Genomic DNA, 17,266 nt, shown 5'->3' with positions numbered 1-17,266 from the left:
AATAAATCCGATGACTGTTTAAGAATGATGATAAGATCTGCATTGTTCCCCGTAGACCTTCTAGCTATCCCCAAAACGATGGACTCAACTTCGATGGTATAGACGAACCTACACCAATATCACAAATTGATAAGGTGGAAAAGCAAAATAATTTAGCTATAAATGTTTTCGGACATTCTAAAGGAATTGTTGTACACAGGATAAGCTCCGCTCCGGAAAATATTCCCAGAATCAATTCATTTCTGATCGAAAAAGATGGTAAATATCATTATACATGGATAAAGAGTTTAAACAGGCTACTATACGATCAAACAAAACATGCTAGAAAGAAATATTTCTGTGAAAGATGCCTACATGGGTACAGCAGACAAGATCTATTAGAAGCGCATAAAGAAGACTGTAGAGGTGTTGGACAGAATGCTATCAGGATCGATATGCCTAAAGAGGGAAAAAATATATTAAAATTTGAACATTATTCTTATCAAATGCCAGTACCGTACGTAATTTACGCCGACTTCGAAGCGCTTATCAAACCCATAGAAAATACCAACCGTAGCAATCAAGATAGTAGTTTTACGTACAAAACTCAAGAACATATTCCTTGTGGGTTTGGATATATAGTTGTAAGGTATGATGGGAAAACAAACACTCCCGTGATTTACAGAGGTCCCAATGCAGCGGGAAAGTTCCTAGAATATCTACAAAATGAAGAGAGAATAATCAGGGAAAATTTGTCGTGTAAGAAACCCATGCGTATGACGAGGGATGATTGGAGGGCCCATAAGAAGTCATTGAGTTGTCACGTTTGTAATAAACCCCTGGATGGGGATTCCGTAAGAGATCATTGTCACGTCACGGGTAATTATCGGGGAGCCGCTCATAACGAGTGTAACTTGAAACTAAAAATGAACTCTCAAACAATACCCATCCCTGTTGTGTTTCATAACCTTAGGGGATACGATTCACATCTCATTATGCAAGCTATCTCAAAGACCGACGGTGGTTTAACGTGCATTCCTAATAATATGGAAAAATACATATCGTTCTCGTTGACTAAACCTATACATTATAGGGACAAGGATGGGAAATCTAGAACAAAGCAAAGTAATGGGCTTAGATTCATAGACTCCGTACAGTTTCTGTTATCTTCCCTGGACAATTTAGCTAATGCGAACAATCCCGATGACTTCGCGATAACAAATAAATATACCGATAAGATAACTCGTCATTTGTTGCTGAGAAAAGGTGTATATCCTTACGAATATATGGATGATTGGTCTAGATTCGAAGAAACTGAATTACCACCCCTCGAATCATTCTATAGTAACTTAACAGAATCTAGAATAACAGATGCCGATTATGAACACGCTCTGACGGTCTGGGATAAATTAGGTTGTAAGAATTTAGGCGATTATCACGATCTGTACTTAAAAACCGATGTATTGTTACTCGCCGATATATATTCGAGATATTTAGAAAGACGTGTTTCAAACAATACGGCTTGGATCCGGCATGGTACTATTCCAGTCCCGGACTATCGTGGGATGCATTGTTGAAGAAGACCGGCGTAGAACTAAAACTACTCACAGATTACGATATGCACTTGTTTATTGAGAAAGGATTAAGAGGTGGTATATCGATGGCAGCTAAAAGGTATTCTAAGGCTAATAATAAATTAGTGGAAGGATACGATCCGAGTAAACCCGACACGCACATATTATATCTCGACGCTAACCATTTGTACGGATGGGCTATGAGTCAACCTTTACCCACGGGTGGTTTTGAGTGGGTCGATGATATTCATAATATTAAAGTGAATGATATCAATGTGAATGATGCGAATAAAGGGTACATACTAGAAGTTGACTTGGAATATCCAAGTTCGTTACATAAAGATCATAACAGTTATCCGCTAGCTCCCGAAAGATTAATGGTTAATAAAGATTGGATGTCGGAATATCAACGCTCCTTGATGGGTAATAGTAGGTTAGCTAACGTAGAAAAACTCGTACCAAATTTGATGGATAAGACAAAATATATAGTTCACTACAGAAATCTCCAGTTGTATCTATCGTTAGGTATGAAACTTAAGAACATACACAGAGTTCTAAAGTTTGATCAAAGCCCTTGGATGGAGCCCTATATAAGGTTGAACACAGATTTAAGAAAGATAGCTACCAGCGATTTCGAAAAGAATCTATATAAGCTCATGAATAACTCAGTATTTGGTAAAACTATGGAGAATCTAAGGAAGCGTGTTGATGTTAGATTAGTCAGATCTAATGAGGAAGAAAGACTCAGGAAACTTATAGCCAGTCCGGCTTTTAACAGAAGCAAGATATTCGATAACGACTTAGCCGCGTTGCATATGCAGAAGAGTAATATAAAATTCAACAGACCGGTGTACGTCGGTATGAGTATTCTCGACTTGTCAAAACACTTAATGTATGACTTTTATTACAACGAACTTAAGAAGCAATACGGCGATAGATGCGAGGTGTTATATACCGACACAGATTCTTTGTTGATGGAAATACAAACCGAGGATGTGTATAAAGATATGGCAGAAAAAATAGATATGTACGACACGAGCGATTATCCTAAAGATAATCCACTGCACAGCGTTGTAAATAAAAAGGTATTAGTTAAGATGAAGGATGAATGTGCTGGGACCCCTATAGCGGAGTATGTAGGATTAAGACCTAAGATGTATTCTATAAAGAAGTCCGATAATGGAGAGATAAGAAAAGCTAAGGGCGTTAAGAAGTATGTTGTAAAAAAGCATATCAAACACGAACAGTATAAAGAATCATTATTTAACGGTAGAACGTTCAAACACGAGATGAACTCTTTAAGAAGTTACAATCATAGGATATATGGATTAAGAATGAACAAGACATCATTATCCCCCTTAGATACAAAGAGATGGATTGATAATGATGGTGTAACTACCTATGCTTATGGTTATGGTGGTAATACCGTACCGTCGGGAACTATGAACAACTCTTCTCGTACAAATGCCCTACCCGGTCCATCTTGAAGATAATAAAGAATAGGCTCTCCTTCTTTCGTAACCAATCGACTAATGTAATACGTCTTAAGAGACCAAATCGGATCGGTTGCGCGACGTAGGCCTCCTTCGAGTTCACCGGCCTGGTATAAATATCTTACCCTTACTCTATCCGGAAGTTTTCGTTCTTTGCCTCTCCTCGGTGGTGAAGATTCGGAAGTCACAGATTTCATTTTAATAGCATCGGATGGTTTCTTCCCTATTAATCTTGTCACTTCATTATTCAGCGCTGATACAACGGCTGATAATCGTGTCACCCATTCGGTTGATCTCAATCGCTCGGATTTCATTTCGATCCCATACTGATAGCCAAACAAACGTTCCGCTAATGTCCGGTTAAATCTTTCGACGATAGCTTGACTGCGGTGGGCCTCTCTTTCACCACGGACGATTTCGACATGGTGCTTTGTTAACAGTTTAGTTACCGATCCCATAAACTCGCGACCGGGATCTACTTGAAATAGCTTAGGCCATTTTAGCGGTCCGCGTTTATATATGCGACTCAGTGCATTAGCTACTTCTGTTGATTCTTTCGATGTTAATGGCTCAGCCTCTTTGTATCGACTAGCCACATCCACTACTGTTAAAGCGTATTTATACGTTTTGCGTTTTACCTTATCGTGGGGAAGAAACAAGAGGTCAGCCTGATGAACTTCATTCGTCGTAAAAATATCAAACTTCTTCCTCGGTATATAACGCGGTGCCGGTAAATATATCTGCCACATCGCTTGTTTCTTTAACCAATCCTTGGCCACATCTTTAGATACCTTAGCCGCGGTGGCTAATTTTTTTATTGCTCCTACACCTTTCCAATATCCTCGTGGGCTATAGTAAATTTTATCCATTATTAATTAATATTGATATTTCTTTTAAAACGACTTTCGTTAAATCGCATAATCATTTTGACATAAAAAATGCCACCTGTAGTAGCAGTATAGGTATATAAATCTGGCTCCAGTGGAAGTGAGTCAGAACCCCTATTACCTATAAAAATTTATATCATTGACTCCAGGTGGTGGTCAATTTAACTTAATCTCATGACTATCGTTGAATCCCATCATCATTTTGGCATAAAAAATTCCTCCTGTAGTAGCAGTATAGGTATATGAATCCTGCTCCAGTGGAAGTGAGCCAGAACCATCATTACCTATACTACTCATTGAGCTAAAGCAGTGTTGTTTTCACGGGCTTGTTGAATAAATTCCCAGCGCTGCTGTCCATATATCTGCTATTTGATCCTAGATACATCATTCTGGCATTTACAATTTATATTCTTCAACGTACATTAATGGTTTACTAGTCATATCTTTTAGAGTATTTGTCAATTGTGTTGAGCTTACAAGCAATAATTGTAATTTGTGGTGACATATAAATATAAAACGTCTCATTTAAAACATGAGGTAAGTACGATAGTAAATAATGATATTCAAATCGCATCAAAATACAATGATAACAAGATTCATATGTAACCCTAAAGCCTGTGTTCCACATCCATAGCCAGGAGGACAGCTGCTGACTAAACAAAAGGAAGAAGCTTGCCTTACATATATGTAGAGACATCATCTGAATATGACTATATATGCAAATGTTACGATACTGTACCTATCTTCACAAATTATTAAAAAATGGGCATAAAGTTCACGGAGACGAAGGCTATAGATACAATACTATATTTGATTTTTTAGATGATAAAGTACATCATTTGATAATAAATTCAGTTATTGATATCTAAAAACCGATTTGCCATATTAATAAACATTTCATGATAAAAACAAATCAAATGCGTGATATAAATTAATTCTTTAGTATCCATAAATTAATTATTGATATCATATAACGAATAAATAGTAAAAAAACGCCCTATAATATATTGTTCTTTGTGGATTGCATTAAGAAACGCGATTGCATCATGGTTATAGTGTTAATGGCTAGTCTTTTTCTGCACCATCATTTCTTTCATCTTATGAAAAACTGTTTAAAAAAATGGCAACTTATAATTAACCAAGGTAATAATACTCACCCGACTTGTGTTTATTTATCTCTCATTATTATCGTTAACATGTGTCTACTTTTAAGTGTATATACTTATGCCATACATCGTACTGATTAAGGATCCACACATCATGCAGACTGACACTTCCAAGGGCAACATGTGGAGCTGTGTTGGATCCCCTCTCACATAGATATTCAGAGCGGATATACAGCCTATTCCCTTTAGTAAACTAGAGATAAAAAGCAAATCAAAGCCTCCATAGCAGAAAGATGGCAAGCCCAATGGGACGCAAGTAAGATCGGCAGATGGCTATACAAAATTCAACCCAAGGTCCAACAAAAGCCAAACTCATACTCAAATGAAAGGAAAATTGAAATTGCTATCTCACGCCTCAGACTTGGTCACAAAAAGCACTATGACAAGGTTTGTTCATCTTGCAATCAGGCTGAAACCATTGATCACATGTTACTAGAATGTCAAGACCATGCCCCAGCCCGGGCTAGGTTAAAACAAGAATTGCAGTTAGATCCGCTATCTGTCATAGATTTCCTAAAGCCAAGAGATGCAATAGCGAAGGCCAAACTAACTCTATTTCTGAGAGATGGACAGCTACTCGAACGTATATAAACAGAGCAGCCAAGGATAAAAATGAAATCATATCAATATAAGAAAATAGAAATCATATCAATACAAAAACAGAAATTATGTGAACACCAAACTGACAATAGATATATGTACCCTTCTCACACACAGGAGTCTCAAAGAGGGACAGGTCAGCCGAAATTGCCTAGGCAGAAGGCGACCTCTTAAACACTTAATGCAACAACAAACGACTGATCTTGGTGGATCAGTGATTAAGACAACAGATCAATACACACGCTTCCTATTCAGTATGAACGTAGGATTACATGGCTGTCTGCATGCATGGCTGTATGTATGATTAAATGTATGTAAATTATGTATGTTATTTAAGTGTGTGCGTGCGTGCGTGTAAATATATGTCAGCCTAGATTACAAAATAAATGCTTAGGTCGTTTGAAGCCAGAAGGCAGAGGTATTCCCGGGAAAGAAGCCTACTCTCGCATTTGGTCACTAGAGCTGAAACTATTCGCAGGTTTTTTTTAATAAGGCGAATGAGCAGAGTAAGCTTAGGGATTATTTGCTGTTGTGTGAAAACAATGCTTCAGAAAGATCGACGTCCTGTCCCTATGAACAAACCTACAGATTACGGGTTGAACGTCAAAAGTGTCTGTCAGGTTTCTTTATGTTTAATTACTTTTGCTGGAGAATATGTTTCTTGTACAAGCGCTATAAAACATGTCAACATAAAAATATATGAATGTTGAAGCTGGGGTTCACTTCAGTTTTCCTTTATTTAGCAAGCCTCTCATACTGAAAAACAGCCTAACTGTTTATATTACTATATCCTGCTATGCTTTACATCTAACAAAGCTATACATTACTAATATATTAGGGCTTAATTTTATCTATATTTAAAACTTTCTCCCTCTGACTTGTCGTGTGCTTTAAAGTGAGTTTAAACATGTCAAAAGCGATTGATCCTACAATATATGGTCATTTACTCCAATGTTCTAACTGTCAGTTGTCTTAACAGGACCATTACGTTTGTTAAGATATCGACGACCTGTCTCTCTGTCTTAAGTTGTTAATCGGTAACTGCGGTCCAAATTTATCAACTTATTCATCTGTTGTTGCAAACTTGACTGATTGTTTACACAATAAAAATTCTTATTGATCATGCACTACTGAGGCAGTCAAGCACCTGTATAAGAAATATAAAAGCAGCCATGTTACATGTAGTCCCATAAGCTGGCAATTATTTCGCCACAATATAACTGAAAAAGTGCTGATGTGACGTGACATATAAACTTACCCGCAGACAATGCATTTTTCCAGAGAGTGTAGCACAAGTTTATCAAAGTTTTATTTACAATTTGAAAAACTATAATAATATGAATATTAAAATTCATCATCACTTTTGAAGTTTACTAAAATGTCTCCAGTTGGAAGATGTCACAGATAAACAAGGATTCTAACTGAGTTTGATCGTCACAGGTTTTTCCCCAATTTGCCAGCACACTGCAGAGGATTAACAGTTACTGTGAGTGAGAATGGTTTTACGCCGCTTTTAGCAGTTACTGTGTTTATACAAGCACAGAAGTCATGCCAAAACGCTCACAGTCATTAGTGAGTAAACTCAACTTAGGATTATACAAGTTTCCATCACAACCTTTGAAAGCTAACATGTGAATAAACTCAGTTCACTGAAATTTAAATAATTAAGGCACTTGCAGTGACCAGTTAACAAGTAATCAGTGAGATAGTATAGAAATACTGGGAACGCTAAACAACTTCATTGTGAATAGACAAATGCACCTGTGAATGGTCAAGGTTTTAAATACCGAGCGAAACAAAGACGAGGTGCCAGCCTACACTGGAAATGCTGTCCAGCCTCCATCAACACCTCCAGTGATCTTTTCGCGATTCCGAGCCTTGTGCATAACCATTGTCATGACCTGGTTGAGTGACTTCCTTCCATCAACATGAAAGGATTACCCACAGATAATGAAAGGATTAAAATCCTATCCAAATGGTATAAGTACTCACAACCAATTTCCTCTGATAGTAAACTGTCACCTTTGGTATCCCCAACAATACTCACCATGGTTATTGGGCAAATGTAAAAATCACAAACCCTAGCGAGATTCTGTCTACATGGTCACACTCAGTGATTGTGAAGATCTAAAATTCTATCCACAGTGAGACAAAATGGCTGTTCATATTCATTTCCAATATCCTCTTCGAATTAGTGATAAATGTTAAGTCCCACACAAAACTTTCTCTTAATAATTCTACAAAATACCAAACAGAAAGTTGGGTGTGGGAAAATGGGACATATTCCTACGTGAAATAATAAGACATAAGCACCGATGACTGTTCTCATAATTGTACTATCTAAAGCATAAATTTGGCGAACGAAAAACGTTATATTTGAAGTCACCCTGAATGACTCATGTGAGCAAAACTTAAAACGAATATGTTCGCAATCCACAAACAATCACTTCATTAATGGCGAGCATTTACCAACCCGCGAAAATCGTGTCAACTCGGGGATTCCCCTAGCAATAAACTCGCTTCTAAACTCACTACTGTTCTACTGTTGGGTAGCCACAATGTCTAGACTGGACCCTCGTGGAATGGTTCATGCCATAAAAGTCCAGCAACCGAACACTAATTAAGATGGGCTGACCTTGTGTTCATGGTCTGGTGAACACAGGTCAATGGCCGCTCATTAACTCAAGATTCACATCTCACTGTTTTGATTTATCTCACTATCCATTTGATATATTTTCCAACTTCAACTGAAACCCGGCCCCGTATTACACGCATGGCATACACGTGTGCAACAAAGACTCACACGTGCTCAACGGGTTGCACACGCACTGCACACCCGTTGCACACTCGTGTTCAACGGGTACTCAACCTGTGTGCAACCTGTTGAGCACCCTTGTCACATGTGTGTTACACGCGTTCTGAACGCTTGTAAGGGGAATGAGCTTTTAGGCAGTAGTGTACATTTACATCTGCACCTACATCTGCATCTGCATCCAAATCTACATCTACATCTACATCTACATCTACATCTACATCTACATCTACATCTGCACCTACATCTGAACCTACATCCACATCTGCACCTACATCTATATCTGCACCAACATCTGCACCTACATCTGCATCCACATCTGCACCAACATCTGCATCAACATCTGCACCTACATCTGCCCCTACACCTACATCTACATCTGCACCTACATCTGCATCTACATCCCTGTCTATACCTGCATCCACATCTGCCCCTACATCTACATCTGTGTCTATACCTGCACCTACATCTACACCAACATCTACATCTGTGTCTATATCTGCACCTACATCTACACCAACATCTACATCCGTGTCTATATCTGCATCCACATCTGCCCCTACATCTACATCTGTGTCTATACCTGCATCCACATCTGCACCAACATCTACATCTGTGTCTATATCTGCACCTACATCTACATCTGTGTCTATATCTGCATCCACATCTGCCCCTACATCTACATCTGAGTCTATACCTGCATCCACATCTGCACCAACATCTGCACCTACATCTATATCTGCACCAACATCTGCACCTACATCTGCATCCACATCTGCACCAACATCTGCATCAACATCTGCACCTACATCTGCCCCTACACCTACATCTGCACCTACATCTGCATCTACATCCCTGTCTATACCTGCATCCACATCTGCCCCTACATCTACATCTGTGTCTATACCTGCATCCACATCTGCCCCTACATCTACATCTGTGTCTATACCTGCATCCACATCTGCCCCTACATCTACATCTGTGTCTATATCTGCATCCACATCTACATCTGTGTCCATACCTGCATCCACATCTGCACCTACATCTACATCCGTGTCTATATCTGCACCTACATCTACATCCATGTCTATATCTGCACCTACATCTACACCAACATCTACATCTGTGTCTATATCTGCACCTACATCTACACCAACATCTACATCCATGTCTATATCTGCATCCACATCTGCCCCTACATCTACATCCATGTCTATATCTGCATCCACATCCGCACCAACATCTACATCTGTGTCTAAATCTGCACCTACATCTACATCTGTGTCTTGATCTGCATCCACATCTGCCACTACATCTACATCTGTGTCTATACCTGCATCCACATCTGCCCCTACATCTACATCTGTGTCTATACCTGCATCCACATCTACACCAACATCTACATCTGTGTCTATACCTGCATCCACATCTGCACCAACATCTACATCCGTGTCTATATCTGCATCCACATCTACATCTGTGTCTATATCTGCATCCACATCTGCATCCGTGTCTATATCTGCACCTACATCTACATCCGTGTCTATATCTGCACCTACATCTACATCTGCACCTACATCTGAACCTACATCTACATCTGCATCAACATCTGCACCTACATCTATATCTGCACCAACATCTGCACCTACATCTGCATCCACATCTGCACCAACATCTGCATCAACATCTGCACCTACATCTGCCCCTACACCTACATCTGCATCTACATCCGTGTCTATACCTGCATCCACATCTGCCCCTACATCTACATCTGTGTCTATACCTGCATCCACATCTGCCCCTACATCTACATCTGTGTCTATACCTGCATCCACATCTGCACCTACATCTACATCCGTGTCTATATCTGCACCTACATCTACATCCATGTCTATATCTGCACCTACATTTACACCAACATCTACATTTGTGTCTATATCTGCACCTACATCTACACCAACATCTACATCCGTGTCTATATCTGCATCCACATCTGCCCCTACATCTACATCCGTGTCTATATCTGCATCCACATCCGCACCAACATCTACATCTGTGTCTAAATCTGCACCTACATCTACATCTGTGTCTTGATCTGCATCCACATCTGCCCCTACATCTACATCTGTGTCTATACCTGCATCCACATCTGCCCCTACATCTACATCTGTGTCTATACCTGCATCCACATCTGCACCAACATCTACATCTGTGTCTATACCTGCATCCACATCTGCACCAACATCTACATCCGTGTCTATATCTGCACCAACATCTGCACCTACATCTACATCTGTGTCTATATCTACATCCACATCCGCACCAACATCTACATCTGTGTCTAAATCTGCACCTACATCTACATCTGTGTCTTGATCTGCATCCACATCTGCCCCTACATCTACATCTGTGTCTATACCTGCATCCACATCTGCATCCACATCTACATCTGTGTCTATACCTGCATCCACATCTGCACCTACATCTACATCTGTGTCTATATTTGCACCTACATCTACATCTGTGTCTACATCTGCACCTACATCTACACCAACATCTACATCTGTGTCTACATCTGCACCTACATCTACACCAACATCTACATCCGTGTCTACATCTGCACCTACATCTACACCAACATCTACATCCGTGTCTACATCTGCACCTACATCTACACCAACATCTACATCCGTGTCTATATCTGCACCTACATCTACACCAACATCTACATCTGTGTCTATATCTGCACCTACATCTACACCAACATCTACATCCGTGTCTATATCTGCACCTACATCTACACCAACATCTACATCCGTGTCTTTATCTGCATCCACATCTGCCCCTACATCTACATCCGTGTCTATATCTGCATCCACATCTGCCCCTACATCTACATCCGTGTCTATATCTGCATCCACATCTGCACCTACATCTACATCCGTGTCTACATCTGCCCCTACATCTACATCTGTGTCTTGATCTGCACATACATCTACATCTGTGTCTATATCTGCATCCACATCTGCCCCTACATCTACATCTGTGTCTACATCTGCCCCTACATCTACATCTGTGTCTATATCTGCACCTACATCTACATCTGTGTCTATATCTGCACCTACATCTACATCTGTGTCTTTATCTGCATCCACATCCGCACCAACATCTACATCTGTGTCTATATCTGCATCCACATCTGCCCCTACATCTACATCCGTGTCTATATCTGCATCCACATCTGCACCAACATCTACATCCGTGTCTATATCTGCACATACATCTACATCTGTGTCTTTATCTGCATCCACATCTGTTCCTACATCTACATCTGTGTCTACATCTGCCCCTACATCTACACCAACATCTACATCCGTGTCTATATCTTCATCCACATCTGCACCAACATCTACATCCGTGTCTATATCTGCATCCACATCTGCACCAACATCTACATCCGTGTCTATATCTGCATCCACATCCGCACCAACATCTACATCCGTGTCTATATCTACATCCACATCCGCACCAACATCTACATCCGTGTCTATATCTACATCCACATCTGCACCAACATCTACATCCGTGTCTATATCTACATCCACATCTGCACCTACATCTACATCCGTGTCTATATCTGCACCAACATCTACATCCGTGTCTATATCTACATCCACATCTGCACCTACATCTTCATCCGTGTCTATATCTGCATCTACATCTACATCCGTGTCTATACCTGCACCTTCATCTACACCAACATCTACATCTGTGTCTACATCTGCACCTACATCTACACCAACATCTACATCCGTGTCTACATCTGCACCTACATCTACACCAACATCTACATCCGTGTCTACATCTGCACCTACATCTACACCAACATCTACATCCGTGTCTATATCTGCACCTACATCTACACCAACATCTACATCTGTGTCTATATCTGCACCTACATCTACACCAACATCTACATCCGTGTCTATATCTGCACCTACATCTACACCAACATCTACATCCGTGTCTATATCTGCATCCACATCTGCCCCTACATCTACATCCGTGTCTATATCTGCATCCACATCTGCCCCTACATCTACATCCGTGTCTATATCTGCATCCACATCTGCACCTACATCTACATCCGTGTCTATATCTGCACCTACATCTACATCTGTGTCTTGATCTGCACATACATCTACATCTGTGTCTATATCTGCATCCACATCTGCCCCTACATCTACATCTGTGTCTACATCTGCCCCTACATCTACATCTGTGTCTATATCTGCACCTACATCTACATCTGTGTCTATATCTGCACCTACATCTACATCTGTGTCTTTATCTGCATCCACATCCGCACCAACATCTACATCTGTGTCTATATCTGCATCCACATCTGCCCCTACATCTACATCCGTGTCTATATCTGCATCCACATCTGCACCAACATCTACATCCGTGTCTATATCTGCACATACATCTACATCTGTGTCTTTATCTGCATCCACATCTGTTCCTACATCTACATCTGTGTCTACATCTGCCCCTACATCTACACCAACATCTACATCCGTGTCTATATCTTCATCCACATCTGCACCAACATCTACATCCGTGTCTATATCTGCATCCACATCTGCACCAACATCTACATCCGTGTCTATATCTGCATCCACATCCGCACCAACATCTACATCCGTGTCTATATCTACATCCACATCCGCACCAACATCTACATCCGTGTCTATATCTACATCCACATCTGCACCAACATCTACATCCGTGTCTATATCTACATCCACATCTGCACCTACATCTACATCCGTGTCTATATCTGCACCAACATCTACATCCGTGTCTATATCTGCACCAACATCTACATCCGTGTCTATATCTACATCCACATCCGCACCAACATCTACATCCGTGTCTATATCTACATCCACATCTGCACCTACATCTTCATCCGTGTCTATATCTGCATCTACATCTACATCCGTGTCTATACCTGCACCTTCATCTACACCAACATCTACATCTGTGTCTACATCTGCACCTACATCTACACCAACATCTACATCTGTGTCTATATCTGCACCTTCATCTACACCAACATCTACATCTGTGTCTACATCTGCACCTACATCTACACCAACATCTACATCTGTGTCTATATCTGCATCCACATCTGCACCAACATCTACATCTGTGACTAAATCTGCACCTACATCTACATCTGTGTCTTTATCTGCATCCACATCTACATCTGTGTCTACATCTGCACCTACATCTACACCAACATCTACATCTGTGTCTATATCTGCATCCACATCTGCACCAACATCTACATCTGTGACTAAATCTGCACCTACATCTACATCTGTGACTAAATCTGCACCTACATCTACATGTGTGTCTATATCTGCACCTACATCTACACCAACATCTACATCCGTGTCTATATCTGCATCCACATCTGCCCCTACATCTACATCCGTGTCTATATCTGCATCCACATCTGCACCAACATCTACATCTGTGACTAAATCTGCACCTACATCTACATCTGTGTCTTTATCTGCATCCACATCCGCACCTACATCTACATCTGTGTCTATATCTGCATCCACATCTGCCCCTACATCTACATCCGTGTCTATATCTGCATCCACATCTGCACCAACATCTACATCCGTGTCTATATCTGCACCTACATCTACATCTGTGTCTTTATCTGCATCCACATCTGTTCCTACATCTACATCTGTGTCTACATCTGCACCTACATCTACACCAACATCTACATCCGTGTCTATATCTTCATCCACATCTGCACCTACATCTACATCTGTGTCTATATCTGCATCCACATCTGCACCAACATCTACATCCGTGTCTATATCTGCATCCTCATCCGCACCAACATCTACATCCGTGTCTATATCTACATCCACATCTGCCCCTACATCTACATCTGTGTCTACATCTGCACCTACATCTACACCAACATCTACATCTGTGTCTATATCTGCACCTACATCTACATCTGTGTCTATACCTGCACCTACATCTACATCTGTGTCTATATCTGCACCTACATCTACATCTGTGTCTTTATCTGCATCCACATCTGCACCTACATCTACATCTGTTTCTATATCTGCACCTACATCTACACCAACATCTACATCCGTGTCTATATCTGCATCCACATCTGCCCCTACATCTACATCCGTGTCTATATCTGCATCCACATCTGCACCAACATCTACATCCGTGTCAATATCTGCACCTACATCTACATCTGTGTCTTTATCTGCATCCACATCTGCACCTACATCTACATCTGTGTCTACATCTGCACCTACATCTACACCAACATCTACATCCGTGTCTATATCTTCATCCACATCTGCACCAACATCTACATCCGTGTCTATATCTACATCCACATCTGCCCCTACATCTACATCCGTGTCTATATCTGCACCTACATCTACATCCGTGTCTATATCTGCATCCACATCCGCACCAACATCTACATCCGTGTCTATATCTGCACCTACATCTACACCAACATCTACATCCGTGTCTATATCTGCATCCACATCTGCCCCTACATCTACATCCGTGTCTATATCTGCATCCACATCTGCACCAACATCTACATCTGTGTCTATATCTGCATCCACATCTGCACCAACATCTACATCTGTGTCTATATCTGCTCCTACATCCACATCTGCACCTACATCTACATCTGCATCTACATCTGGTCCAGGTCTACATGCATGCATATCCTCCCACCCCCTTTACATGTAAACATTATATGTCATCATAGTCTTTCACACACATTTTGAAACAAAAGTACATTGTCCATAATAGTCAGCAAGTCTAGGGATCTTCCATCTCCCCGAGGCAGGGGAGTTAGCTTACTGTAAAAGTCCAGTTTCCACCCTTGCCGATCTTAGCTGGAATTTCTGGGCTCGATTGTAGCGCCTCAAGTGGCTTTTACAAGCTGCGTCCCTTCTATGTCCCTTCTATTGACCAATCAGATTCAACCCCTCTCATATCACTTGCATTTGCTTCAAACAAAATGGCCGCGCCCAGTCAAGATGATCTGATCGGTAATCAAGATCTATATTGTATAAAATAGCGAAGTGCATCAAATCACATGTGCATCTTGATTAAAAACATCAAAGTATTTGGAAAATATCTGTTGACGCCACATTGGCTATTGACCGAAGTCAGCACAGCAGTCGACGAACCAGATGTCGATTTTGTTACGCAATTTTGATTGGATTATGCATAGACTCGTTAGTCCCGCCAAAATAGGTGCAGTCAAATGGGCAAGGGTGGAAACTGGACTTTTGCGGTCAGTTAACTCCCTTGCCTCGGGAAGATGGATATCCTCAGGAGTAAAATGTTTCTCCATGCTCAATTCTCTTATAGGTATTTAACAGACAATTTAACATTTCTTCCTTTTAACTATGTTCATGTCAAAGACTAAGTGACAGTCTAGTATGAACCGTGTGAATTCACGCAGACTCTCTCGGGTAGCCTAGTGGTTAAAGCGTTCGCTCGTCACGCCGAAGACCCGGGTATGAATCCTGACATGGATATAATGTGTGAAGCCCATTTCTGGTGTCCCCTGCCGTGATATTGCTGGAATATTGCTAAAAGCGGCGTAAAACCAAACTCACTCACTCACGCAGACTATCAGGTTGTTACCTTGTGACCTGTTTGTCTCCAGATACCGACATGGCTGCGTGAGGAACTGGTCAGTCTAGAGGTGGACGGCAACGATGGGAATGAGGCAGATGACACAAGCGACCAATCAGAGGATGAGATGAGACTCATTGACAGCTCCATGTCCAGCATACAGATCAACAGAGAACTCACCCCTGGTAATAATGATAATGATAATAATATTTTTTGCTACTGGGTGCATGCCACAAATTGATAGTGTTTGGATTGAGCGAAATCTCTAGAGTTTATATGTTTTATTTGTAGTTTACGCCGCACTATTCTAGATATATGACGGCTGTCTGTAAATAATAAACTCGGAACCGGACAATCCAGTGATTGACATTATGAGCATCGATCCCCGCAAATGGGATACGATGATATGCATCAACCAAGTCAGCGAGCCTGACCACCCGATCCTGTTAGTTGCCTCTTACAACAAGCATAGTCCCTTTTACGGCAAGCATGGAATGCTGAAGACCTATTCTACCCCGGATCTTCACGGGTCAGAAATCTCTAGAGAATGAACCCATAATGACACCTGTTTCAAAGCGACCTTAACGCTATGACGTATATCTCTATGATCAACTATGTCAATAATGACCTGGTTTGATGCTTTTGCTGGCACCTACAGGTTCCCTGGGACAGGGACAGTTTTTTTTCTGTGGGAATTTCACAGTTTCCAAATAATTTGGTGAACCATTAGATATTTCCTCGCCTTTTTCATCATTTTGTTTGTTTGTTTGTTTTTGAATGCTGCACACAACAGTATTCCAGCTGTATGATTGCAGTCTGCACTTCCTTGGCACTTACAGTGTATAAAATATCAACAATTCAAATTCCCAGCTTTTATTATTTACATTTTGAACTGAGCGATTTAGTTTGTTTTTGAGATTATACACATTGATCTGAATGCTTTCCTCCTCATACTATGACTTTGGAAGCCTTGGCTCCAATTGGTTGACCAGAAAGTTCACCTGGCATGACCTCTTAGGAGGGG

At 40.8% G+C, this 17,266-nt stretch overlaps 1 protein-coding gene across 3 annotated transcripts in view; it reads left to right on the top strand.

The window, feature by feature from the left end:
• The window catches only part of LOC124117551, a 95,029-nt gene that overhangs the window by 63,674 nt on the left and 14,089 nt on the right, over positions 1–17,266 (top strand). For all 3 annotated transcript variants that reach the window (XM_048380820.1, XM_048380818.1, XM_048380819.1), the window contains one exon: positions 16,274–16,427. In XM_048380820.1, the coding sequence (XP_048236777.1) occupies positions 16,274–16,427 (154 nt within the window). The remainder of the gene's footprint in view (positions 1–16,273; positions 16,428–17,266) is intronic.

Source organism: Haliotis rufescens, unplaced genomic scaffold (genome assembly GCF_023055435.1).
Source record: "Haliotis rufescens isolate VD_foot unplaced genomic scaffold, xgHalRufe1.0.p SCAF_33, whole genome shotgun sequence".
NCBI classification, from domain to species: domain Eukaryota; kingdom Metazoa; phylum Mollusca; class Gastropoda; order Lepetellida; family Haliotidae; genus Haliotis; species Haliotis rufescens.
Note: the sequence above shows the minus strand (reverse complement) of the source record. Positions and strands in the feature narration are given on the sequence as shown.